The following is a 24,263-nucleotide window of genomic DNA, read 5'->3' on the forward strand; positions in this document are numbered from 1 at the left end:
GGGGAGCGAATGCTGCGTCTCCCCAGTTCCCAGTCTCCGCGGCCTCCAAAACACGCGCGGCGCTGGATCTCTCCCCCCCCCCCCCCGCCGCCCCTCTTATTCCTAGGAACATTAATGGGCAAAGAAATAAGTTTCTCAATACTGTACTGTTGGCCAAAGCGTAAAGCCAGTGGAACCCCTCCCGGATGAAAACTGGCCGACGTGTGGCTTCTCTTTACCTCCGATTGCTTGGGTGCAAGCGCGGGCGCGCCAAGAGCGTCAACGCACACGTTTCCTTCCCCCAGGACCCCCGTCTCCACGCTCGACCGACATCCTGTCTGCCTCGTGGGCACGGCTCCTTTAAGAGGCGAGGCTTCAGAGGAACGCGGCGGGGCGTTTCCATGGAGACGGCGAGTTTATATTCCTGAGAGTTAGAGGGTGGAGGGGGCTCGGCTAGGGCAAGACGCCTGGCCCTCCGCCCCTCCGCCCGGTGTCGCAGGTGAGGGCTACCGCAGAGTTATGCCCGTGAGTCCGTAGGGAGTGAGGAAGTGTGGGGAGAGTAAAAGGTCTGGGGCGGAAGTGGGCTCGGTGGGCCGAGACGTAGGTGAGCAACTATGCACTGGGAAGCAACTATGGGGAGGGATAATGGGCAATAGGTTACATTTGGGGCTATAAACAACTACCTGACATTCAGAAGACATCTGAAGGCAGCCCTTTTCAGGGAAGTTTTTAATGTGTGACATTTTAATGTATTTTTAATTTTTGTTGGAAGCCGCCCAGAGTGGCTGGGAAAACCCAGCCAGATGGGTGGGGTACAAATAATAATAATAATAATAATAATAATAAATTAACAGGAATTAGTGTGACTCTCGAGATTAATGTGAGGGGATGAATATGGGGAGCAAGAAAAATTATATGCTCTTATTCTCTGGTGGCCCACGTGTTAGAAATATGATTTGTAGACAATCGTGCAACTCAGGGGGAAAGTACAGAGCACCATAAAAATGGGGCACCTCAAATGGCCATCTAGAGAGTGTCAGGTGATGGAGTCAGGAACAAACGACCTGTGGCAGCACCTGGGCTGGCATGGGCATGTTGTGGTCTATTGGCGCTGATGGTAGTCACAGCGGCATCCTTATTTTCTACAACAGTTTTAGTCAGAGGGTGGTTATCATGTACACGGCACTCGGTTCTATTTTTTACTTTTACTTTCATCCTTGGTGCTCCCCACCCCCATAAATATGTTTAACATCAGGGCAGCAGAAGCAAACTCCATTGTATTCCTGTAATGCTAGTGCTATGACTTAAGTGAGTTTAGAATGTGAAACTGTACATGCTCAGAGTATTTCACAACCATTTATCTATTGTGCTAATGTATCAGGAATGTAGGAGCAGTTATAAAACATCGAATGGCTTACCTTACAACTGACAGCTGACAAATGTAGTATGTGTGGCTGTCTAATGGGAGAGGGGTGTAAAACCATGGATGTGGCCAGGATTTTAGTTGGGGACGAACAAAGTTGTTGGGCTTTTCTTGGGAAATCATGGGTAAAAATACCTCATAAATAGGACATTGTGGGGGGCCAGGCTTCTGTTTGGGGGGGCAGAACCTCAGATATTTGAATACTTTCAATGCTTTTCAATAATATTTGTGAATCTTGGGAGGGCAGCAGCCCATGTGTAAAACCATTAAGTTCAGTGTCTAAAAGTACCTAGGTGCACCACTGCTTGTTGCACCGAGTAGTTGTGAAGTGGAGCTTCTACTCACTGTCTCATTGGCACAATCTTTTTTTCTTTTAAAGCCTCATTTATTGTGGAACCGGATACAGCACCCATGTTGCCCTTGCCTGGTGCATGTGGGGAATCCTTGCAGTCCGTGCCATCACTCTGGACAATGGTAGAGGAACAATTGGCACCCAGTGAGAGGCTTGAGGCGAAAGCTATCTTGGGTCATGGCCTTGTGGAACGGAGCTTGGAACTTCATGCTGAGGTTAAGTACCGAAATACTGGATCTCCTATTCAAAATGATTCACAAAAGAGCAGAACAAACAAACAAACCACCCCTCTTATTACACAATTTAGAAGTGGCTGGTGACAAAGGGATATCTGAATAAAGCATCAAATCTAGGTCTCATCAGCTAAAGGGGCAGCACTAATTTTGCAAGGGGATTTGACTGATGAAAGGGCCCGCCTTTCGTGTCTATAGATTGAGTGGAGTGGACTGAGTGCTAAAATTGAGTGGAGCTGAGGGGGGCTTATAAATTGTATTAAGCCCCCTTCCACTGAGCACTGGCCACTAGTTTTGGCATACATGCATTTTCATATAGAGTAGTATTCATGTCTTTGATAATCTTGTATGGAGAAAACTTCTGGTTTGCCACTTACATCTGCTTTGAGTGCTGTTTAATTTCAGTGAAAGGAAATCATATCTGAGAAGGCAAGTCAAGGAGGGGATAAAATATTGCAACCACCCCCTCCCTGTTTGACAAGGTCCCCCGATTGCCAGCTCCCAGCTCAGCTGGTTCCTAATGCTTGGCCAGAGCCCCTAATCCATGCTATCCCAGGCCCTTTGTTCTCCTCCAGCCATTCATGCCCTTTCTTTATTCAGCATGGTCCTGACTGCAGCTGAGAAGAACAGTAAACATCCCAGAGGCTTTTCACATGGTAATTGCCTTACCTCCTCCTGAAACCAGAAAAGCAAGCACAGCACACCCTGACAAGATGGCACCTTTTTCACTCTATCACTTCTTCATGTTAGAGCTTTGCTTGAGATCCAGCCCCCCCCCAACATTGTGACCAGTGACCCCCTCCCCAGCCTTTATGGGGTCTTTCACCTGGCTGTCTATTACCTCTTCATCACAAGCCTGATAAATGTGGCCCAGGTACTGCCTGTCTCCCTGCTGTGTTCTTGTATGTGTCTCTGCTCCCCTCCCCAATTGGATATCCGAGAGGCCGCCCAGGGAAGCAGCTGTACCATAACGTTCCTCTTGTGGATGTGTGGGGCCAGAAAGGGAGTTCTGGCGCTTGCTTGCCTTACAAATATCCTGCAGATATTTTTGCGGCATGACCTTGACTTTCCTCATGGGGGGAGGGAGAGAATGATTGTGGGTGGGCTGTCTGCAGCTTTGCACCTTTTATGGAGTGTACAGACAGCAACAATGCAGTGCCCTCTTGCCAATTACATTGGAATGACAGTGTCCTGGCTGGTGTTCTTTGCCCACTTTCTGCGAAAGGTTTTTTTTAAAAAAACCTAAAAACTTCACTCTTAATCCTAAAATACTCTTCACATAAACTAATAGCCTCATAGTCTGTTCCCAGTCTTTGGGGACATGCAACGTTTTACTGAATTCAGTGTGCTCTCACACACATTTATCACATCTGAGGCATCTTTTATTCCCTTGATGCATGACATACTTCCGAAAAGTTGTCAGTTCCCTGACTGTGGCCTTTATGAAATGTAATTGTCTACCATCAGGTGAGTAATTAACCCATGGCTAGGTATTGGTTTTCTTTTCTTGCAGGCAGGCACCTGGCTTGATTTCCAGGTTTGCAGAATAGCAATACTGGGAATGGGAGTGCAACTTGTATTTTTAGGTTTTGTCAGTGCTTTATCATTTGGGGAGGTGGAGGGTGGGGGAAAGGTAACTTTGAGAAAGTTATTGCAGTTTGTGTCAATGTGCACATGTGTGAATTTCTGCATGTGGCTATGCACTAATGCAGTCCAACCCCTTCCCTATTTACAGGTGCGGACACTGTTGGAATTCCATCAGGAGTTGCAGTCAGGCCGCCTTGGAGTGGAACAAAGCCCACTGCAAGCAGCTGACAGCTGGGCCTTGCTGGCAGCTCCCCCCAACCTCAAGGAGCTGGTGAGGGAGGAGATCCGCCTTCTTCTAATTGGCCTACAGCAGAAGGCATCGCAGGAGGGCAGGTACTGGAGATTGGAAGAGAAGGGACTTGAGATAATTAAGGGCTGAGTTGAGGGGGAGCAGATAGTAGGGATAGAAGAAAAGCAAGCAGAATATATTAAGACCTGAAGCCTATTCAATATAAGAATGAGCCCATTAGTTTCCAACTGATGTGGCTGGTGGCATTTATGTGTGCGGAATGGGTGAGTTTTATATCATCTTTTGGCCAAAGCAGTCTAGATTGAGGAAGCCATAACTATTTGTTATGAGAGGCTTAGAATTTCATGGGACAAATCAGTTAGGAGGCTAGACAATAACTTGATTGTCTCTCTTAACAAGAACAGGATGGGGGAAACCTCTGATTCCACTCAGATATAAATAAGTCCAGTGCCACCTAGTGACTAAACTATATATTTACACTATTGACACAGTATTCTTTCTCCCTTTGCCTTCTAAGGGTGACTGTTCCAGAAATGCTTACTAGGAAATATCAGCTCCAATGCAATTTAATTTGAAGTTCCAGTATAGTTTCAACATGATTGCCACTCAGATGGCCAATGTCCAGCAAAAATAACCTGTGCCAAACATATGTTTGCACCATACACCTCCATCTGTAACTTGCGCTCCCCATTCAAGTGCAGCTTGTCAGTTTGTGTGTCTCTCTAGTCTTTATCTGTAGAATTAATTCCAGCCTTACATTCCTATTCTTTGGGTCTCAATCATATAGCCTTTGTCATTCCCACTTAGCTCCCTTACATCATGCAGGAATCGCATTGCTGAGCGCCTCTATCAAGAATGCCAGTCCTGCTAGTGGGTTTGTTTTTTATGGTGTGTTCAGCCCGTAGCCTGAGGCTGGGATTATGTCCCACCTCCAAGTTCAAAGTGAGCATTCATCCGAGTGAGCACTGGGATCAGCACCTGCTGGAACCCTTGCCTGAGGATTTGCTCTCTGCCTTAGCCCTGTGTAACCAACGAATAGCTCAGTGAAGGCACGGATTAGAACAGGCTGGCTAGTAAGGGATGAGCTCTCAAACTCCTCATGCTGGAGTTGTTTGTACCATGTTGCCATATCAGAGAATCCCTTCACACCCTTCAAACCTTTCTACTATCTCTGTCACAACCTGAAATTCTGCATTTGTTACTTACTTTCAAATAGCTCCCCTCTTGTTGAATTGACATGAGCACAGGTCATGGCTCCCTGTGTGCTGCCTAGAACTGGGTCCAATGAATGGCCTGAGGGCTGCATGTAGCCCTCAAGGCCTGTTTTGTTGGCCCTGGGCAACATTTGACACCCTCCCCAGCCCTCATGCTGCCTTCCCAAAGCCAGATAAGCAAGGCACTAGGCTTAGCGAAGGAGGTGTAAAGGATCTGGCAGGGTCCTAGAGTCCTCCTGTCTCCTGCCCAAAGCCTAATTACTGCTTCCCTGGAGTGCTCTAGGACTCTCCCAAAGCCCGTTGTCTCACTTAGCTGGCTTTGGGAAGGCAGGGCAAGGACTGGGGGGTGGCATCAAATTTTTGCCTCAGTCTCCCCACTGCACAATACAGTATGTGTTCTCTTGGTTCTGTGTCAAACTACTTTTGTGGTCTACTTGGTATGGAAAATTGGACCTCACTGGGCTCTTTAGTCTAGCTTGTTTTTCCTTTTAAGCTTCTATGCATTCCAGCTACTGGGTGGTTTTGTGACCCAGCACTGCCACCAACTGGTCTTCTCTTGTCCTTGTCATCCCAAAGACTGGGGATGAACAATTGCCTTATGGTTGTACGTTTTCTGCTTCACAGGAACCAAGATTGTGCCATCGCTAAATACAGCCCTCATGTGGTCACCTTTGCCCTGAAGGCAAATGCTGGCAATAGTCAGTCTTCATCTGGGAGCAGTGCCCTAGTCAGGTAAGACTGAAGGAAGCTGCAGCCTCCACACAATGAGCTTCTGGGCTGTAACTTGTTCTTACCCAGAACACCATGAACTGTATCACCACAGGAGGTCTCAGAATCCAGGACTGATTTTGTCTTTAGGAAGCCTAACATCATAGAGTGCCATATGCCATAGACTTAGAAACCTAGCAGCGATTTGTTCTTTTTGCATCCATGGGCAGTTTGGGGCTGATCACTGTTATCCCATTTGATCCTCATACAAGTTTCAGGAGCGGGGACTTGCAATGTGTTGGCCTCCGTGCTGGTTTCAGTCCCATTGTGGTATTAATCTAGAAATGTGTTTGTATTATTTATATAGACATGCATATTATGCACATGTAGAATTAGCAGTGGTGTGCCCACTTAAATTATAAGTCTCCATTTTGGATAGAACCTTAATGTTAAGTCAGAGAGGCCGTGAAATTACAGACTCAGCCAGCAAAGATGGAGCAATATCAGTGCAGTGGGGAGACCCATTGAGGAAGAAGAAATCTTTGTGCAGGGCTTCCACTGACAGAGATGGTTAGGTGAATCCCACCCCTAGTATGTTTTCCTTTTATATCTAGTTGAAGAAACTAAGAGCAGTCTAAAGATAGACTAATAACTTGTGCTAATCATAAAACAACATCAACAGAGCTGTGCTGGATCAATCCAAAGGCCCATCTATTCCTACATCCTGCTCTCACATTGGCCAGCCAGGAGCCTATAGAAAGCCTATAAGCTGGACCTACTGCAACAGTGGTCTTCACACTTGTGATTACCAGCAACTGGTATTCAGAGGCATATTGCCTCTGTCAGTGGAGGCAGAATATAGCCATCACAGCAAGCTGCCACTAATAACCTTTTCTTCCATGAATTTGTATCATAGGTGCCAACTCCCTGGGTGCCCGAGCACCCACAAAATTCCTCATGAAGTGGCCAGGCACCCACAAATTTTGGTGCCAGGGCCATGCACACTGCATGGCACCCACAGCCCTGGGCACCCACAGTTGCGGGGCCAAGCTGGCACTTGTGATCTGTAATAATATTTTAGAGCCAACTTAGTTGGTGGCCATCACTACATTTTGTGGGAGTGAATTCCATAATTCAGCTGTGCGCTGTGTGAAGAAGTACTTACTTTTGTCTGTGCTGAATCTTCCAACATTCAGTTTCATTGGATGGCCCTGGGTTCTAGTATTTTGAGTGGGGCATTTTTCTCCCCCTATCCTCTTCCTTCATACCATGCATAATCTTACACTACTGTCATATATCCCTTTACACTACTGTCATATATCCCTTTACGCTACTGTCATATATCCCTTTACACTACCGCCATATATCCCTTTATTTGCCTTTTATCTTAACTAAAAAGCCCCAAATCTTGTAACCTTTCCTCATAGGGGAGTTGCTCCACCCCTTTGACCATTTTGGTAGCTCTTTTCTGAACCTTTTCCAGCTCTGCAATATCCTTTTTGAGGTGAGGCAGCCTGAACGGTACACGGTATTCCAAGTGTGGTGTCACAATCAATTTGTATACAGTGGTACCTCTGGTTAATAACTTAATTCATTCCGGAGGTCCATTCTTAACCTGAAACTGTTCTTAACCTGAGATACCACTTTAGCTAATGGGGCCTCCCACTGCTGCTGCACCACCGGAGCACGATTTCTGTTCTCATCCTGAAGCAAAGTTCTTAACCTGAGGTACTATTTCTGGGTTAGCGGAGTCTGTAACCTGAAGCATCTGTAACCCGAGGTACCACTGTAATGGCTTTATGATATCAGCACTTTTATTTCCTAATGATCCACAACATAGAACTGACCTTTTTCACAGCAGTATCCTCTTGACCAAGCCTATCACACCTAAAATTAGGGCAGTAATGTGTTAGCATGTGTTGTTTTTCTTATATGCCTGATTTTATGCTTGTTTTTGTTTTCCTAAATGCACATTTCCTTTCGTTTAAGAATATACTTATCTTGAGGATTCAAGAGTTTAGGCTTAAACCCCCATAATAGCTTTAGATAAAATGTTTAGATATGCATTTCGGTGTCCCATAGATTAAGATCCCAGAGACTTAATAGCAGTCTCAAGTCTATTTGCTTATTCAGCTAGTATGTATCCACAAGGTATGCTTGCTTACCTAGATCAAAATCTGTGGCAAAATGAAGAAAGCAACTCCAAGTTTAGGCGCCTGTGTGAAAGCTGGTTATGCTGTTCTTATGGCTCGTAATTCCAGGGCTGTGTCTGAGTTATTATTTTTTAGTTTGTTTTTGTTAAAGATTTTCTTGGTTTACAAAAGTAAAAAATGCCTTGTCTTTTTCAGGTTGTACAGTCTTTCTTACAAGTCAGTTACATTTGCTGTGAGACATTAGTGTTGAGTACGGTATAAGCTTGGGGAAGAAGGGGGGGGGAGAGGAGGGGTGGTGTGGTGAGGCTTATATTCTTTTGTATAGTGTACTTGTGGGGTTCTTTGTCAGCGTCAACTGGGTAGGGTCTCTTTCTATTCGTTATTACATTTCCTTGGTAGTGAGATGTATTGGGGAGCAGGGTGTGGTTGGCTGCCTCAATGGGGTTTGTTTGCATTGGGGGGGGGGCGCTTGTTGGGTCAGGTAAGCCAGGTTGATTCGTACGTATGCTGTCAGTGAATTCTTGTCATTGTCTTGTTGGGCTGTGATAAATTGGAACTATACTGGGGTGAATGTGTTTTCTTCTATTTTTCCCGTGTCAGTTTATTGGTTAGCTTTTCTAGCAAAGCCGTTTCCCATACAATTTGATACCATTGGTTCATGTTTACTCCTGACAGGTCTCTCCAGTGTCTGGCTATGAGGCTTCTGGCTGCTGAGAGTAGGTGGCTTATAAGATCTCTATAATGTGAGTGGTCATTATGGTCTTGGAAGATGTTCAGTAGGGCCAGTTCTGGGGTGAGTTCTAACACTTTAGTTATTTTGTATCTCTTGTAGGACTGCTGTCCAGAAGGGTTGGATTATAGGGCATTTCCACCATGTGTGGAGGTATGTGCCTGTGGAGGTACACTCTCTCAAACATCTTGGTGAGGTTCCTGGGCATATCAGCTTCAGTTTCCGTGGTGTTAAGTACCACCTGTAGGTGAGTTTCAGAGTGAGTTCCTTTTTTTGGCTGATATGGACTTAAAGGGAGGTATAGACCACATTCTAGTCCATTGGGTGGGGTTAATTTCATAGCCTATATGATGCTCCCATTGTTCTTTGATTGCATCAGTGTTGTGGGGATTTTCTTTAGTTTGTTTTGGAGAAATGGGTGTGCTGTTGTGGGGATATTTTCGATGGTGTCCCCATGAATTTTTGTTCCTCTGCAGTTATGGTTGGCATGGTCAGCCCTGTTAGGAATCTTCTGATTTCCTGTTCAGGTGGGTTGCGGGAGGTGTATAGGTTGGCATAGAATTCTGAGGTTATTTCTTTAGTGGAGGATGTTAACGCTACTGTCTTTTATAGTGACACAGTGTATACTTGTTTTGAGTGACACCCCCCCCCCGCATCTGTTTGCTAATAGTCTGTAGTTCTTCCCTCCATATTCGTAAAAGCATTGTTTAGGGTATAGGATGTTAATCACTGTTTTAGTGATTTCTGGAGAGTCAATTTCCCTTCTTTTTTGTTCTATGGATTTAAGGAGGGTTTTTTTTGGCTCCTGTTTGTTTGTAGTGTGATGACAAGGTTGAAATGTCTTGTTCTAATTTACCAATTTTTGAGGAAGTTTGTTTTTTAAGGGATGTCCTCTCCTTTATGTAAGCTCCTCTGATGACCACTTTCATTGTGTCCCAGAGAAGGGGGGCTGCAATCTCGTCCACATTGTTGTCCTTAAAGTAGTTTTGGAGAGTTTTCAAGAGACTCTCTAGGTAGTTTGTTTGTGGTTAGGATGGGGCTGAAGGACCATGATTGGGTAGTTTATGCTTCCTCTCCTATTATGAGGGTTGCTTCTACTGGGGCAGAGTCTGTGATTTTAATGTTCTGTGTCTGAGTTCTAAGAAGCATGCTAGTTCAGTCTGATGAATCCTTGTCCTGTGACAGCCATACAGAGAGGATGGGAGTACAACTCATTGAAAGAGACTAGGAGTCCTGGAAATAAAATGACTGACATCCCCAACCAAATTCTGTTACCTGATCCTTGTGCCAGTGTCCCAACCAAGCTTTGTTTAGTGCAGCAATGCCCAGTTGCAGGCATCAAGCCCGTCTGGTCACAGGAAAATGCAAGTCTCACCCAATTTCTGTTTCCTTAGGCCATTATTCTCCAGAACTGCTAATCTGGAATCCTTCTGTAATAAACTGAATATTGCCCATATCAGTGAGGTAGCCTCTCAACTTCGGTAAGTTTTTGCTCTATTAGGTTTTTTATTTGCACAAATATTGTAAGAGGGAAGAAGGCACAAGAGGGTTACAGGTATCCGTTGCAGGTGTCTGGAAGGCAGATATAACAGAAGACCTTGTGCCTGAGAACAGTAAACTCACTGCAGAGACAGAAGGGAAGCTGAGGATGGCATTGTGTGAAAATGTGTGCAGATGGACCCAAACAGCTTGTATTCTACCTTCTAACTCTCCCCATCAGCTGTCTCCCAGTCTGGCCTCTATACCACAATCATGAAGACAAGGAGGGGCAAGAGTCTCTTTCCAAACTTCCTCTGGGTACAGATATAATTTCTATGGCACATTTTGCTCTGTGTAATTGCAAGGAGTGAAGCAGATCAAACAACAGTTGTGGCAGAACTTGGTGGGAAGGGCATAGCATAAAAAGGTGGGAACCTCAAGAGAAGGTCAAGAAGCAACACAGGAGTGTGGTGTCTAAGCCATACATAGTCTTGGCTCCCAGTGCAGTCTCCAGTGGGGAACACACAAAGGGCTTTGTAAAGATTCTTCCATCTTGTGCCACTGGGCATCCTGCATATTCCAGGCAGTATGTATAGTTATTGAAGAGAGCTTGCTATAGTCCACCCCCAGAAATGCCAGAAAGTGTTCACCAGCCAGGAACTTGGGGAACTCTGAACAAGGAGAGCAGCAGAGTACAAAACAAGGTTTAGAAACACTGTCGGCATTAGAGATACTTGTGCCTAGTTACGAACTGCTTCAAAGAAGTGTGGTTTTCTCTTCTCATCCCTAGCAACATGAGCTGCCATTGCAAGCAGATTGTGGCTATCCTCACATCTAACTTTCATTTGAATTGCCAGCCCCTACATTGGGAACGTAAACAAAAAGTAAGGAAGATGTGGAGACACCAAGTCTGCAATGCTGGCAATTGCTTTCTGTCCCAAATGTGTCACCTCCTTTGGCTCTCACTGGCTGTACTATTTTTCCTAGAACCTTGCTAGAGGATGAGTGCTCTGATCTGGAAAGATACATCCCCTATTTACAGGTAAGGGCTGAACCCTTCTCATCTCAAGGAGGGTCTCTAGAGTTCCTCCTAAGCAGTGTTTCTCCCATGCGCTTCCAAGCATTTGCTTCAAGTTTTGGCCAATAGGTCTGTGAGACTGGTTTGTGTTGCAGCTTGGGTGGAGCATCTGCGGCAACATTTCCTCAGCCCTTCTAGACTATTGTGTAATAACAGAGGCAAGGCGCTGTGGGATCTGACCAAAGCCCCATCTAGTCTAGCACCCTGTTCTCACAGATGCTTATAGAAAACTTGCATGCAGGATATCCCCATGGCACGTCATCTAAGTTGACACCCATCCCTATATCTCATGGGGCAAATTCCATAGTTACATTTGTTTGTCCTGAATGTTGCAACCATCTTCTTCATTGGATGGACCCAAGTTCTAGTATTACTGCTCTCATGTCTTCCCTCCTGCCCACATAGGAGCTTGGTCTCAGAGCTGTATATACAAAGCTGTTCCCATGGCTATGGCAGCCTGGGTTAGAACAGAGTGTGGGCAGGCCTTGGGTCAGAACTCTTGAGAGGAGTGACAAGGGTGTTTGGCTTTCATACCAGTTCTACAACTGCCCAAATAGCTAGCTTTTTTGTCTCCTTCCCAAATCTGGGGGACAGGGAGGGGCCGAGGAAAGATGTGAGTGGCAGGAAAACTGTTATGATGGTTTGGATGTGAAAACACCATCACATTGGGCTGCAGGACTGCTGCAAGAGTACTTCCTGTCACCAGTGTCTGATGATTATTATTAATTATTAAAACACACCTTTGCAGCAGTACACCCATAGTGCTGAGAGCTGCCAAGTCAATCACAGTGACTTGTGACTGCGGAATCAGGGTCAAAACAATAGTTGAACTGCAGTTGGCATGATCATCTAGTCCCAATGATCATCTACTCCAACCTCCAACAATGTAGGCTATCCACTGCTAGAGCATCCCTGAGAAGTGGCCATTTAGCCTCTGCTTAAAAACCTCTAGCAAATGAGAGCCTATTAAGTCAGCCCACTAAGTTTCTAAGCAACCTGACAGACTGTTTTCCAGAAGAATATGAAATGAGCATCTTCAGCTGAAGGGACTGGATACGCTGGTGCCTATCCATTAGCTTTCTGCAGTTACTGGGGCAACTAGAAGGCTGGGAGGAAAAGTAAAGTATTTAATACGGGAAGACATTCCAACATGAGGAAAACCTGTAACACGTACATCTTTAAGAGAAATGGTATAGTTAAAGGAGCAGCTTCTTTCTTCTGCGTTGTGTTTCCTATAGCATTTTTCATGTTCTACAGTGCCAACTGGAGGAGGCGCATCACCATGCTACAGAGCTGCTAGAGGCAACACATGAGCCCACCATGGCTGGTATGCAGAACCCGAGTCTCGGATACGGCCAGGCTGGGAACTGGGGAAGGGATGCAGCATCATGGTGCCTATAGCCATCATCTTTAGGCAGGTGTTGCCAAGGAATGGTGTTTGCAGTGGGCATGGTCTCTTTGTGAGTGCCAGCCCCAATGCTCTTCATGATTGTTGCTTCCCCCAATCCCCATGAAATAGGGTCTTCTCTCCACAGAATTGCAAGAGGAGAAGCGCGCCATGGAACGGGATTTGCAGCTAAGCCAGCCTAAGCCAGGCACCAGCCCTTCCCTGATGTCAAAACATCTTGGGAGTAGCAGCTACCAACCGCAATTCAGGTGAGCCTGCAAGCACCAAAGCTATGATACCATGAAGCTGCATAATATTATAACTGAGGGGTAGCTGTCAAACTGGCGCCTGCAGCAGAGAGGTGCAAGCATAGTTCAGGTTTGGTTTATTATTCTATGGCAGGGGTCACCAACGCAGTGCCCTCCAAGTGGGGCTGTTGGGAGTCTAACATCTAGAGGGGGCATCTTGCTGGCTCTTTGTGCTGTATGGTCTCTAGCATACCTGCCATATTTTAAGTAAAAATTCTGGAGTTTGTTCTGTGCAGGACCCATTAGTTCTGCTATAGTGACTAAGGCTTTTCTGTCCTTGATGCTTTACATGGAAAGATGCTTGGGCAACACCTCCTGCTTCTTGGTAACCCCTTCCTTTCCTTTCACAGTGGCTTAAGAGGCTCAGCAAAAGGACCAAGCTTTGGAGAGATCAGTCCGGCTTCTTCACCAACTCTCAGAGACCAGACTTCTCATTTATGCCATCAGGCACTACCCCGGCGGGGCCACTCAGCACGAGGGTCCTATGGATGGCCGCAGCGAGATGGTGAGGAACCCAACCAAGCCAGGAAGGACAATGATGTTCTGTTGCCCAGACCTGTGCTGCCAGTGCCTCTGAAAGGGGGCAGGATTGCTTCAGCCTGTGGGCTGGCAGTAGCAGGGTTGGACCATGTCTTCCACCCCACGCCTCCTACAGAGCCATGCCCAGTGCCCCGCTTCTGCCCTCGCACTCGGCTGCTGCGATGCAAAGGACCCAGCTAGGGAATGGAGAGCTGCCGCCTTCCCTTGAGCTGCAGAGTCTTCAAGGGACCCAGCCCTGCAGCACCCTGTGCCTCAAGAGTTGCTGCTGTTGCCTTTTGCTCATCCTTGTGAACAGGGTCAATGAGATTCCAGGGAAAGCGAAAAGGCAAAGAAATGCATACACACAACCTCCCCCAACCCACGAATGCAGATAAACTACTTGCAAGTGGGACTCATGCCAGTGAGATGCTTCTTCTCCTTCTTGTCCACAACACAGAGCAGTCGGCCTTGTGGCAGTGAGGCTGTGAACCCAACCCACACCTTCCCCATTCCTCCACGCACACCAAAGAACTGTACCACCCAAGGTTCAGGAATATAAATTTCATTAAAATCTATCAGACTTTAAAAATCTACAACTGGAAGAGTCACAGTATGGGAGACGCGTCACAATTATTGCTATGAACAATGAGGCGGCAATGCTAGCTGCCGCCTTGGACACAGGAGGAAAGGACAGACACGGAACCATGCATTAAATAGTGCAGCCTCGGCGCAGAGGAGGGAAGGTCTGGGGGCTGGCGGCTTAGGGCAAAAGTACCATCATGGCATGGAGCCATCTGTCCCCCCTCTCCCTCTTAACTGCTCACGATGCAGACGTTTGGCACTTGAACACTGGCTGCTATGCCCATGCCACTGGCTGGAGCAGGTACCATGTGGGTAGGAGCCAGGTGTGCCCTTGCTGTTGGCACCATGGCTACACCGCAGCAATCGTGCACGGCTGGGAGCTGAGGGGCGCCCCCGACATGCACTGTTTGGCATTGGTTAAGTGAATTGGCATCGGGGTACAAGACAGGATTGTGGCTGCCGGGGTCTCCTGTCTCCTCCACCCAGGCGTTTCTAGGGGGTAAAGTGCAGGCAGCAACACTGACATGGAAACACGGGACGGTGAGGCCGAAAGACGGAACCATTAGTACCTCCTACCCATCCGAGGCAGCACAGGCCCTGCTTTGTGTTAGGGAGAAAAGCGTTGGAGCTGGAGACGGGGCTGGTGCCTATGGCCAACTTCTCCAAAGCTTCACCATGAAGCTAGCAGCTTCTGCCCCCACCACTAGTGGAGAAGTGGGCCACATGGAACCCAGGCCTGGCCAGGATAGCCTTTAGGGAAGCTTGTGCTTTTGCTCTGTGTGTGTGTGTCTTTCCCACCTGCAATGGTGTGGGCAGGACTTGGCACATCATCTGCTCTTAGCACCATGGTTGCTCTGTCCCTTTCCCTGTGGGATAGGGCAGAGCTAGGTCCCAATGGTCTCTTACCTTTGTGGAGACCCCATTCAAATTAATTTATTCCTCTTAGGGGAAGAGTGTAGAAAAGTGCTCCAGAATAACAGGCTTGGGGGAGCATCGGGAAGATGCTGTCTAGACCAAGAATGCACACCTGGGCAAAATCTGTCCAGTGGGCTGCATGTGCTGCCCAGAGTCTGTGGCGCTGCCCAAGATGTCTATCATGGTAATACGGTGCATCCAGCCTCTCAGCTGTCACTTTTTCTATTTGTGAGAGATGCTGTTTGCTTATGTTTCACTATGCAGGTGTGCGATTCTGGATGGTGTGCAAATAAGGCTCAATATTAAGATCAGGAGGGAGACAAGTGCATATTTTTGTTCATGGAGTTGTGATCCTCCCATGCTCTTGCAACCCAATTAAGGAGAGCTCTCCTGCCCGCTACCCACCCACCCCAATCATTAACCTGCCAAATTCAATACATAGTTTCTAGCAGGAACGTTTCTTCTCATGGGAGGCCATGGCGAGAAGTGCAAATTGTTAAGTGCTGGGGAAGCTAGCTTTCCTTTCCTAGGTGGGGAAGCTGGGAAGGTCTGTGCAGTGGTTGGGGGGGGGGAGGTGCAGTCTTAAGTGCATCTCTGGAAAAGCCCTCGCAGGGGCAACAGCCTAGCTGAAGGCTGCCTAGCCTGTGGCCAAGCGATGCCTAGAATGTCAGGATTAACATTTACAATTACAACCAACCCTCTTGCCCTCCCCCTCCCCCCACCCCAACCCCCCATTTGCTTATCTGTGGGGCCAGTCCCCAGGGCCCTGATCCAGGGCAGTATGGGGCATACTACCCCCAATAGATACCAGACCCCCTGGGCCCAGGTGCAGCTGCCAGAATCCACCCCCAAAGGGGTTGCTGAGCCAGCGAGGCTCCAACTGACCCTCCTCCTGGTGCCCTTTCCCAGGGCACCCCCAACGGTTCAGCCAGTGCACACCCTCCCCACCCCTGACCCTGGTCCTGGTTGCGAATTGGGGCCATCCGAACGTGACTGTAAACATGAGGGTTACAAGATGGCACGGGGGCACTAATGAGGTGGGTGGGGTTGGAACTCACAGCCCCTCCCCCAGAGTCCGGCGCAGCCCGGGAGCCAGGGCTCCCCCACCCAGTGGGGGGGCGCTGTCATATATCTGAGCAGAGTAGGGTTTGGAGAACCAGGGCAGGTGGGAGAGGGGAGGTGCAAGGAGGGCTCCCTGCCCTGCCTCCCAGGCTCATGTTCAGATCTTGGAGTCCTGGCTGTGGGTAGAGCCGTTGGTTCCCACGGTGATGGCAACAGCCACGCCAGCCTCGTCGCTCTTGGGCTTCTCGGGGTTCAGCAGCTGCACCTCCAGCTGGGACTCCGTGGAGGAGCTGAGTACGGGCGCATAGCGGCCTTTCCGGTGCTCCATAAGGGCTGGGCCCCACTCGCGGCTGGGACGGGTAGCGTTTTTCAAACGCTGCAGGGAGACAGGAGGCAAGGGAGTGGGTTAGTGGTTTCAGAGCCCTTGGCCATTGGGATCCAAGGCAGGGGGCGCTCGGCTAGCCTGCTCACGGACAGCCTCACCTGCATCAGCGAGTCCCCTTCTGAGCGCAACACGCAGAACACGGCATAGATAGGGATGCAGACGACCGACGAGAGCGCCATAAGGAAACCGATGGAGATGGCCCAGGTGGGGTACACATAGGTATTGTAGGAGATCGGTCGGTACTGGATCACTGTGAACACGAGGATGAACTGAGGAGAGAGGGGAAAGAAGACTGAGTGATACAAAGCCCAAGGGGAGCAAGAGGGGGGGGGGGGGATGGCATCAGGCAACTGCCCTAATTCCACACCCTCCTGTCCTCCTTCATACTGGTTACGCTTATGCCCAATGTTACACTCACTGCATCTTTGGGAACCCCTCTTGCCTCTGCAGATGTGGTTCTTCCTCGTTGGTATTTCCCTTGTCTTCTTCCTTGGCACTGTTCTCTCCTGTACTGGTGCGCTACCTAACGTCTCCCCCCTCCCCCAACTCATATACGAGTGGCTGTTCACAGTCCTCTCCCTCCCATTCCAGCCCCCTCTCACTGGGAGTGTTCTCGTCACACACTCACAAATATGATAACAGGAGAGATGAATCTCCAGCAGATTTGGAAGAACATGGGTGGTGGGAAGCCCAGCATCATCTCAATGTCCTTGAAGTAGTTCCGGTGCCCTGTGTGAAGCAGAGGCAAAGGGTGGTCAGAGGAGTGGCATGAACCAGGGATGTTGTAACTAGGCACTAGGGCCTGTTGGAGGTTTCCATGGGCCCTGTTGTGTGTAGCAGGGTGTCTGCGGGACTCCACATTGTAGATTGTGCACTCTCTCCCAGCGTGATGGGTCTCTCTTCCCACCCCACATCATGATTCCACAGATTTCCCCTGCTTTGACAGAGGAAGCAGAGCACCAGATAGTCAGAGTTTGCCCCAGAGGTTTCAACTGCTTCATGGGAAAGGACCTGGATGAGACAACGGAGCTGAACCCTTGCACACAGCCAGTTCCAGGGTTGTGTTTCTTTTGTGGGGTGGGGTGGGAACTGGGCCCTCTAGTGGGCCAACTTCCACAGACAGCTAGGAGACACCCTTGTACTTTCCCACAATGCCCTTGGGTGCCTGGTGTAGCTCTAGGGCACTGTGGGAAATGCAAAGACTTTCCCAGCTGGATAAATAGCTGTTTACAAGAGTGTCCACTCCTTAGGGTTTTAATTGTATTTATTGTTATTGTGTTTTTAATTGCTTTTAATTATTTTATGTGTACATTGCCTTAAGACCACTGGTTTAAGAAGGTGATCAATAAATTGTGGTGATGGGAGTGGTGGTGGTGATGATATAGTGCTACCTGCAGTCCCAGCTGAAAGGCACAGAGGATCCAGAGCAGCTATCAGCATTGGTGGGCCAAGAAATAATACTGAGGCCTCAGCAGTTGTCCAAGATTCCAGATGCTGACACCAGGCCTGCTCTTGCACAGTTTATTTTCCTAGCAACAAGCATTTCTCTCACTGGCGAATGGGAGATCAGCCCGGCATCTTGGACCTCAGCAAGTGCCTCACCAAACTGACCATTGGTACAAGCCTTGTTGGACATGTTATCTTCAACAGAATCCATATCGCCCTGCCTGAGTGACGTTACTCCTAATTGGATTTGGAGACTAGCGAAAACATTGCCTTCATCATTAGTCTGGAGAAACTGATCTATGGTGAAGGTTTCACAAGCCAAGAATGAGCAGAGAGTTTGCTGATTTCCCTCCCAGAGGTACCACAGTCCCTTTTTCTTGTTGAATATAATTTATTCAATTTCCCTAACAATTCTAGGGTTCCTATCTGTCAGCCACACTGCAGACAGAAGAAAGATGTCTTGGTAGTCTTGACTACCAGTGAAAGGTTTTGTTGGACTGTGGAATACTCTGCCCAATTCTGATTGGGAATGTCAATCGCTGCCCAGCTTATTCCTGACATCTAAAAAGGACAAAGTGCAAATGGCCCACATCTTGACTAGCTACCCCAGAAGAAGCTTCCAGGCAACTCTCAGGATACTTACCATAGATGTACATGATAGAGACACACATGATGCACGAAATAACGACAAGTGAAAAGCTTGCTGCATAGTTGTCCATTAACAACAGCCAATAGATGCCAGCCTGGAGAATGGAGGGAAGGAAAGCTGTCAGTATGGGCAAGACCTATTGCCTTCAGCTCAGTAAGGACTGACTCCCCTACGAATGCCCCCTCTCCCTGTGCCCCATACCTGTGTAGTGAGTGGAACCCCTAGAAGAAAGCCCACTACAGCCACACCTAGAGTCACAAAGGTTTTCCGACGGATGATCCACTCATTTCCTATTTCATCCACAATGGCTGTGACGAGAGTCTCCAGGAGGCAGAACTAAGGAGAGAATTGACCAAGGAGAAACAGGACGTGAGGAATGTTGAGATGGCTCCAACCTCTCCATCCACCCCCTTTAGCAACAGGGCCTGCTGCCTTCCTCCTCCACCTGAACCAGTTCTAATACACTTTCAGGGTGAGGATCTGGACTGTTTGAGATGTGGCCCACAGCCTGTGATCAAAGATGCTTTCTTTGGGCACAAATAACATTTTATATAACACCATTCTTATCTGTTCTTATTTTATCTGTAAGCCACAGTGAGTCCCTGTCAGGGTAAAAGCTGTGATATAAAATAATAATAATAATGGTTTTTTATTTGAAAAATGATGTAACTTTTTTGTCTGCAGTAGGGATAGCCAAAGAGATGCCTTTCAGATGTTGTTAGATTACAATTTTTACCATCGTTGACCATTGGCCATGTCAGATGGGGCGGATGGGAAATTTGTAGTCCAAAACATCTGGATGCAACCAGCTTGGCTACCTATCCCTAGTCCCTAAGCATGTGACTCAGCTCGTCCTTGCTCTACCCAGTCTGGAAAAAAGAGAATTCATTTCTGATGCAGTGCCCTGGGTGATTTCTGTCAAACCCTCCATCACCCAGTTCTGCAATGCCTCAGACACCAGTGCCCACTCTCACATACCCAACCCTCCAACTAAAGCACTCAAGTGCCCCAATTGCAAGTGTGCCTGTTCTACATAAGTGCCTATACCCTCTTTCCCACTCCACAATATCTGATGGGTCGATTTCCATGATTACCTGTGTTCCCAGCCCCAGCAGGATGAGCATGAAGAAGAAGAGAACAGACCAAAGGGGCGAGATAGGAAGTAGTGTCAGTGCCTCTGGATATGCCACGAAGGCCAAGCCAGGACCATGGTCAGCCACCTTGGAAACATCCACACCTAGATGATTGGCCATGAAGCCAAGGATGGAGAAGATGACGAAACCTGCATAGACACTTGTGGCGCAGTTGGTGATGCTGATGATGATGCTGTCTCTGTTGGAAGTGGGAGGACATGTCACATTATGAGACACCAGGGAAAGGGTCAAAGAATGAGCCTTGGAGGTGGAGAGAAGGAGAGATTATTTCAGCCATGAAAAAATCACTGAATGAAGGAGGAAAAGGTCAAGCGAATGGTTTCAATGTATCTCATGTACTTTGCATTCTCTAAAGCTAAAGCACTTCTAACTCTCAACAATATCACCAGAGACCCTCTGTAGAGCCCCAAGTAAGCAGCTCTGATTTTTGGAGGAACAAAAAAGCGTAAGACACAAAATTGAAATTTTAAAAGGAGTAGGGGAAATCACCTCTTACTTCCCTTAACAAAGTATGGCTGACATATGTATGAGGTAACTAGTCCACCGTGTTTAATTCTGAACACATGCCCTATATTAGGGGTAGCTAATCTGTGGCCCTTGGAATACATCATCCCTGACCATTGGCCAGGCTGGCTGGGGCTGATGGGAGCTGGTGGTCAACAGCTTCTGAGGGCCACAGGTTAGCCACCTTGTCCTATATGTTTTGTTAAGGCTCTGGTGAAGAAATCAAGCCCCTAGACTTCATGGTTTCATGGAACAACCTGAAAATGGGCAGCATCTAAAATTGAGCACCTCAAAATGGAAGGGGTAGTAGCCATAGATCCACTGTGGTTCCTGCACCTCCCTATAGACCCCTTCCAGAGACAAGGACTATGCCACGCCAACAAATAGTTTCAGCATCCTTTCTGGATTGCTTATAGAATGAATCTTACCTGTAGCAGTTGTTGTGGAATTTGTTATACGATGCCATGGTGATAAGTCCACCCCAGGCACAGCCCAATGAATAGAAGATCTGGGAAGCCGCATCTCCCCATACCTACCAAAGACAAGAAAAAGGCATTACCAGCACAGCTCCTTGCTTAGTTTACACAAGCCCCCCAACTCCTATGGTAAGGAGGGGAGGGGAAGAGGTGGTGTGATCATGAAATCCCAGAGATCATGTCCCGGGGGCAACAGCTCAAGCCTATCAGGCATTCCACACAAGTACCTTTGCATCAAGAATTTTGTCCCACTGCGGTGTCAGATAGTACATGATCCCGGTAACGGCTCCTTCAAGGGTTATCCCCCGCACAAATAAGATTGTCAGCACCACGTACGGGAAGGTTGCCGTGAAATACACAACCTGGGAGTCAAAAGGAAAGTTGGACGAGAACATTAGAAGAGTCAGCTGGATCAGGCCAATGGCATCCTGTCCAGTGTTCTGTTGTCACTGTGGCCACTCAGATGCTTGTGGGAAACCTTCAAGCAGGCCTGAGCACAAGAGCACTCTATCTGCCTATGGTTTCCAGCAACTGGACAAAGATGTCCTCTTCCCCTGAAAACTTAGTTTCATCACTGTGTCAGTCGCAACAGGCTTGCAACTTAACTTTTATTCCCCGTCCTGCTCTTAAGGAAAACTTGCCACTGTTGCTACTGCTATTGTTGAATGTTTCTTTAGTACGTTTCTCAAACTTGCATCTCCAGCTGTTGTTGGACTACAGTTCCCATCATCTCAGACCACTGGTCCTGCTAGCTAGGGATGGTGGGAGTTGTAGGCCAACAGCAGCTGGAGACCCAAGTCTGAGGAACACTGCTTTAGTACCAACAGTCTGTTAGGCAGTATGATTTTTCTGCCTATATCATGAATCCGTGTCTTCTGCTTAGTCAATGTCTAAGCACTGGGCACACAGCTCAGCCTCTTCCTAAGGATCTAGAAGGGCAGTTCTGAAGTAAACGTTTCTCACAAGCAACTCGTTAGGCCTGGATAAGAGAGGAGGGGTAGTCTGTTCACAGGCATTGGGTAGGCCATGTTGGAGGCCCAGAGAGGTCATTGTGCTTTGGGTTTCCATGGAGAAGTTAGAAGAGAAGGAACACTACTTGCTTTTCCTGAGGACTTGACACCCTTGATGAGGCAGAGGAAGACGACGACCCAAGAGACACCCAGACAACCCAGAAGAGGGAGCCGTACTTCGCCCAGGTTCCCAATGTCATCCGACAGCTTCAGCACATACCGCCTGGGGTAGAAGACAGCAGCACAAACCAGAGTTCATATGTGCTCCAGAAAACACACCCCAACCAATCTACACCTGCCGAACCTGCCCCCACCCAAAGGTCCAACCCCAGACATTAGGGCCGCTGACATTGCCAGGAGTGACAGCCTATTATGTTAAATGCTGGCGTAATGGCCTTATGACATTAGCTGCTTTGATCAAACAGTTGAAAATGGGAGATAGGAACCTGTGCATAAGTAAGCAAGCCAGCGAGTGAATGCACACAATTTAGCACTAGCCTCAAGGTTTTGGTTATTTCTAAACCACTTGCATCATGAGACTTACAAAAAGAAAAAAAATATCACAAGCATCTCTCAGATTCCTATGGGAACAGTCCATTTATAACCCTCCTCACAATATAAGAAACATTTCAGGGCCCGACTGCAGCTGAGGTCAATCAGAAGATGAATATAAAAATAATCCTCAACATATATTCTGTTCCAATCTTGTAATTTAAGAGGCAAAATACACAGGATGGTTTTGAACTTTTAAAGTGAAAATGCTGCAGGGTCATAGTCACACCTACTATCTCCATCCCTTGGCTCAGCAATAAAGAGCCTGCCTTCTAATTATCCAGATGTGCTTGCCTCTGGCTGCAAATCCTTAGACACTCTCCCATCATTTATGACAAGAGGTTTCCCCACATTCATTCTGATGACCCATGAAACTTTCAGGACAGCTGCATTCAAAACTTCTGTGCTCGGTCCCTATTGGGGCAACATCTCTCCAATATGCAGCCTCCTTTAGAGACACCCAGTGATCCCAGGTCTGGAGGGTTTTGGTAACATCCTTAACAACTTAGGGAAGGTAAAAATAAGGTCATGATCTCCATCTGGCATATTTGAACTAAGATGTGTCCATGGTGGTCAGCTTGTCCTCTTGTGAGGCAGGCCCTCAGTTCCCGACTGACAAGCTGGTTCCCTCTTCATCCCACACCCATTTGCCCCTCTCCATCATCATCACCTCCAGTATTCCTCACTGGGGCTTGTGCGCTTAGCCGTCTGGTTAAAGAGTTGTGTGAAGTTGAGCGATGACCCAGCTGAGCCATTGGTAACGTCCAACACACCAGCGCAATCAGGTGTGTTCCAGTAGTTGCCGCAGTACGTCCAGGGTAGCACCCGTGTCATTGATGAGAAGAAATAATAGAAGGCGATGCAGATCACAACGTTGTAGTAGATTCCAATGTAGCTGGACACAACCATCATACCATACCCAACACCTGGAGGGAAAGCAAAGCGTGAGCACAAGTTGCAAGGGGGAGAGCTCTAAGGCATCTAGGAATGGGAGTTTGCAGCCAAATAAAGTATATGGCCTGTGCAAGTATGGACACACATACACCGAGGCTGTGGATATAAGGCACAGGCAGACAAACTGCAGCACAATTTGGGCCTGGTTATGCAATTTGTTGATTTATTATTTAACGTACCAAGATCTCAGCTTTCTGCCTAGTCAGCACTCAGGCCTGCATGCCTGCCCACCCATTTCACACATTATGCTGTTGCCTGCCCTCCCTGGTTCACTAACAGCAAAGGCACAACTGCAACAAGGCACGTGGGATGCAGGTGGAGGGAGCACACTGGCTGCACAGGTGCTGAATCACACCCTGCATGGTCTCCTGCGCTTACAACAGGTGAGACTAAGCATGATGAAAAGGAAGTGATATTACATGTGCAGTATTACATGTTCTGAATTTTGCTTTTGAACTAATCCTGCCCAGAGATGCCAAAGGTCCACTGCCTCAAAATACTGATTATCTGTCTTAAATTGATTTTGCTCCTAGCAACTCCAGTTGAAATGCAAATACTGTACGGATTTGGTTGCCAGTTGTCCTTCAATCAGGCCTTTTACCAACAAAGTAAAGTTGTTGTGCAGGAGCCTGCATTTCATGTGTGCACAAGTCTCTACCCACACATGGGGAGCAGAGGATGCAGACTGCAAATGTGTTTGTAGCACAATAACCGGACAGAATGTATGCACTGGATGTGCTGCCTCTCACCTTTGAACATGGGGCTAATCCTCCAGACACCAAGGCAGCCCTGGCTAGCAAACTGTCCGAACGAGAGCTCCATGAAGAAGAGGGGGATCCCGCAGAACACCAACATGATGAAGTAGGGGAACATGAAAGCACCTGGAGACAGAAGAGGAAATGAGCACCGGAGAGGAACCATAGCTCAGGAATAGAGTCCATGCTTTGTAGGCAGAAAGGTCCATCTCCAGCATCCCAAGATGAAAAAGCTCAAGATGGGATGTCATATTCATTTGTTGTACTTACATCCCACTTTTCCCTCGTTTAACGCCCCCCTCCCCCGGTGAGGTAGGTTAGGCTCAGAGGCAGTGACTGGCCTAAGGTCACTCAGGGAGCTTCATGGTCAAGTGGTGATTTGAGCCCTGGTTTCCCCATGTCCTAGTCTGAGGCTCTGA

The 24,263-nt window shown here is 47.7% G+C and overlaps 2 protein-coding genes across 6 annotated transcripts in view; one reads left to right on the forward strand and one right to left on the reverse strand.

Moving 5' to 3' along the window:
- The first annotated feature begins 233 nt into the window (after positions 1-233).
- CCDC24 (coiled-coil domain containing 24) lies at positions 234-13,996 on the forward strand. Of its 2 annotated transcripts, none has more exons than XM_083446113.1 (9): positions 234-478; positions 1,809-1,969; positions 3,723-3,907; positions 5,663-5,770; positions 10,024-10,110; positions 11,096-11,150; positions 12,444-12,513; positions 12,722-12,842; positions 13,232-13,996. In XM_083446113.1, the coding sequence occupies exons 2-9, from the start codon at positions 1,814-1,816 to the stop codon at positions 13,599-13,601; spliced, it is 1,152 nt and encodes a 383-aa protein (XP_083302239.1). In that variant the 5' UTR covers positions 234-478; positions 1,809-1,813; the 3' UTR covers positions 13,602-13,996. The 2 variants fall into 2 exon arrangements, with proteins under 2 accessions (XP_083302239.1, XP_083302240.1); XM_083446114.1 differs by having other exon boundaries at positions 235-478; positions 1,782-1,969.
- SLC6A9 (solute carrier family 6 member 9) overlaps positions 13,947-24,263 on the reverse strand; it is a 54,375-nt gene continuing 44,058 nt past the window's right edge. For all 4 annotated transcript variants that reach the window (XM_083446096.1, XM_083446095.1, XM_083446097.1 and 1 more), the window contains 11 exons: positions 23,839-23,970; positions 22,806-23,061; positions 21,674-21,806; positions 20,801-20,935; positions 20,526-20,629; positions 19,534-19,771; positions 18,641-18,775; positions 18,434-18,533; positions 16,973-17,073; positions 16,443-16,613; positions 13,947-16,335 (listed from right to left, as the gene is read on the reverse strand). In XM_083446096.1, the coding sequence (XP_083302222.1) occupies positions 16,117-16,335; positions 16,443-16,613; positions 16,973-17,073; positions 18,434-18,533; positions 18,641-18,775; positions 19,534-19,771; positions 20,526-20,629; positions 20,801-20,935; positions 21,674-21,806; positions 22,806-23,061; positions 23,839-23,970 (1,724 nt within the window). In that variant the 3' untranslated portion in view covers positions 13,947-16,116. The remainder of the gene's footprint in view (positions 16,336-16,442; positions 16,614-16,972; positions 17,074-18,433; positions 18,534-18,640; positions 18,776-19,533; positions 19,772-20,525; positions 20,630-20,800; positions 20,936-21,673; positions 21,807-22,805; positions 23,062-23,838; positions 23,971-24,263) is intronic.

Source organism: Podarcis tiliguerta (genome assembly GCF_965153285.1).
Source record: "Podarcis tiliguerta genome assembly, chromosome: 6".
In the NCBI taxonomy this organism is placed as follows: Eukaryota; Metazoa; Chordata; class Lepidosauria; order Squamata; family Lacertidae; genus Podarcis; species Podarcis tiliguerta.

Coding starts and splice junctions, on each gene's coding strand:
- CCDC24 (XM_083446113.1), top strand. CDS start 1,814: ATGTTGCCCTTGCCTGGTGCATGTGGGGAATCCTTGCAGTCCGTGCCA. Junction 1,970..3,722: donor GCTTGGAACTTCATGCTGAG/GTTAAGTACCGA, acceptor CCCTATTTACAG/GTGCGGACACTGTTGGAATT. Junction 3,908..5,662: donor AAGGCATCGCAGGAGGGCAG/GTACTGGAGATT, acceptor TCTGCTTCACAG/GAACCAAGATTGTGCCATCG.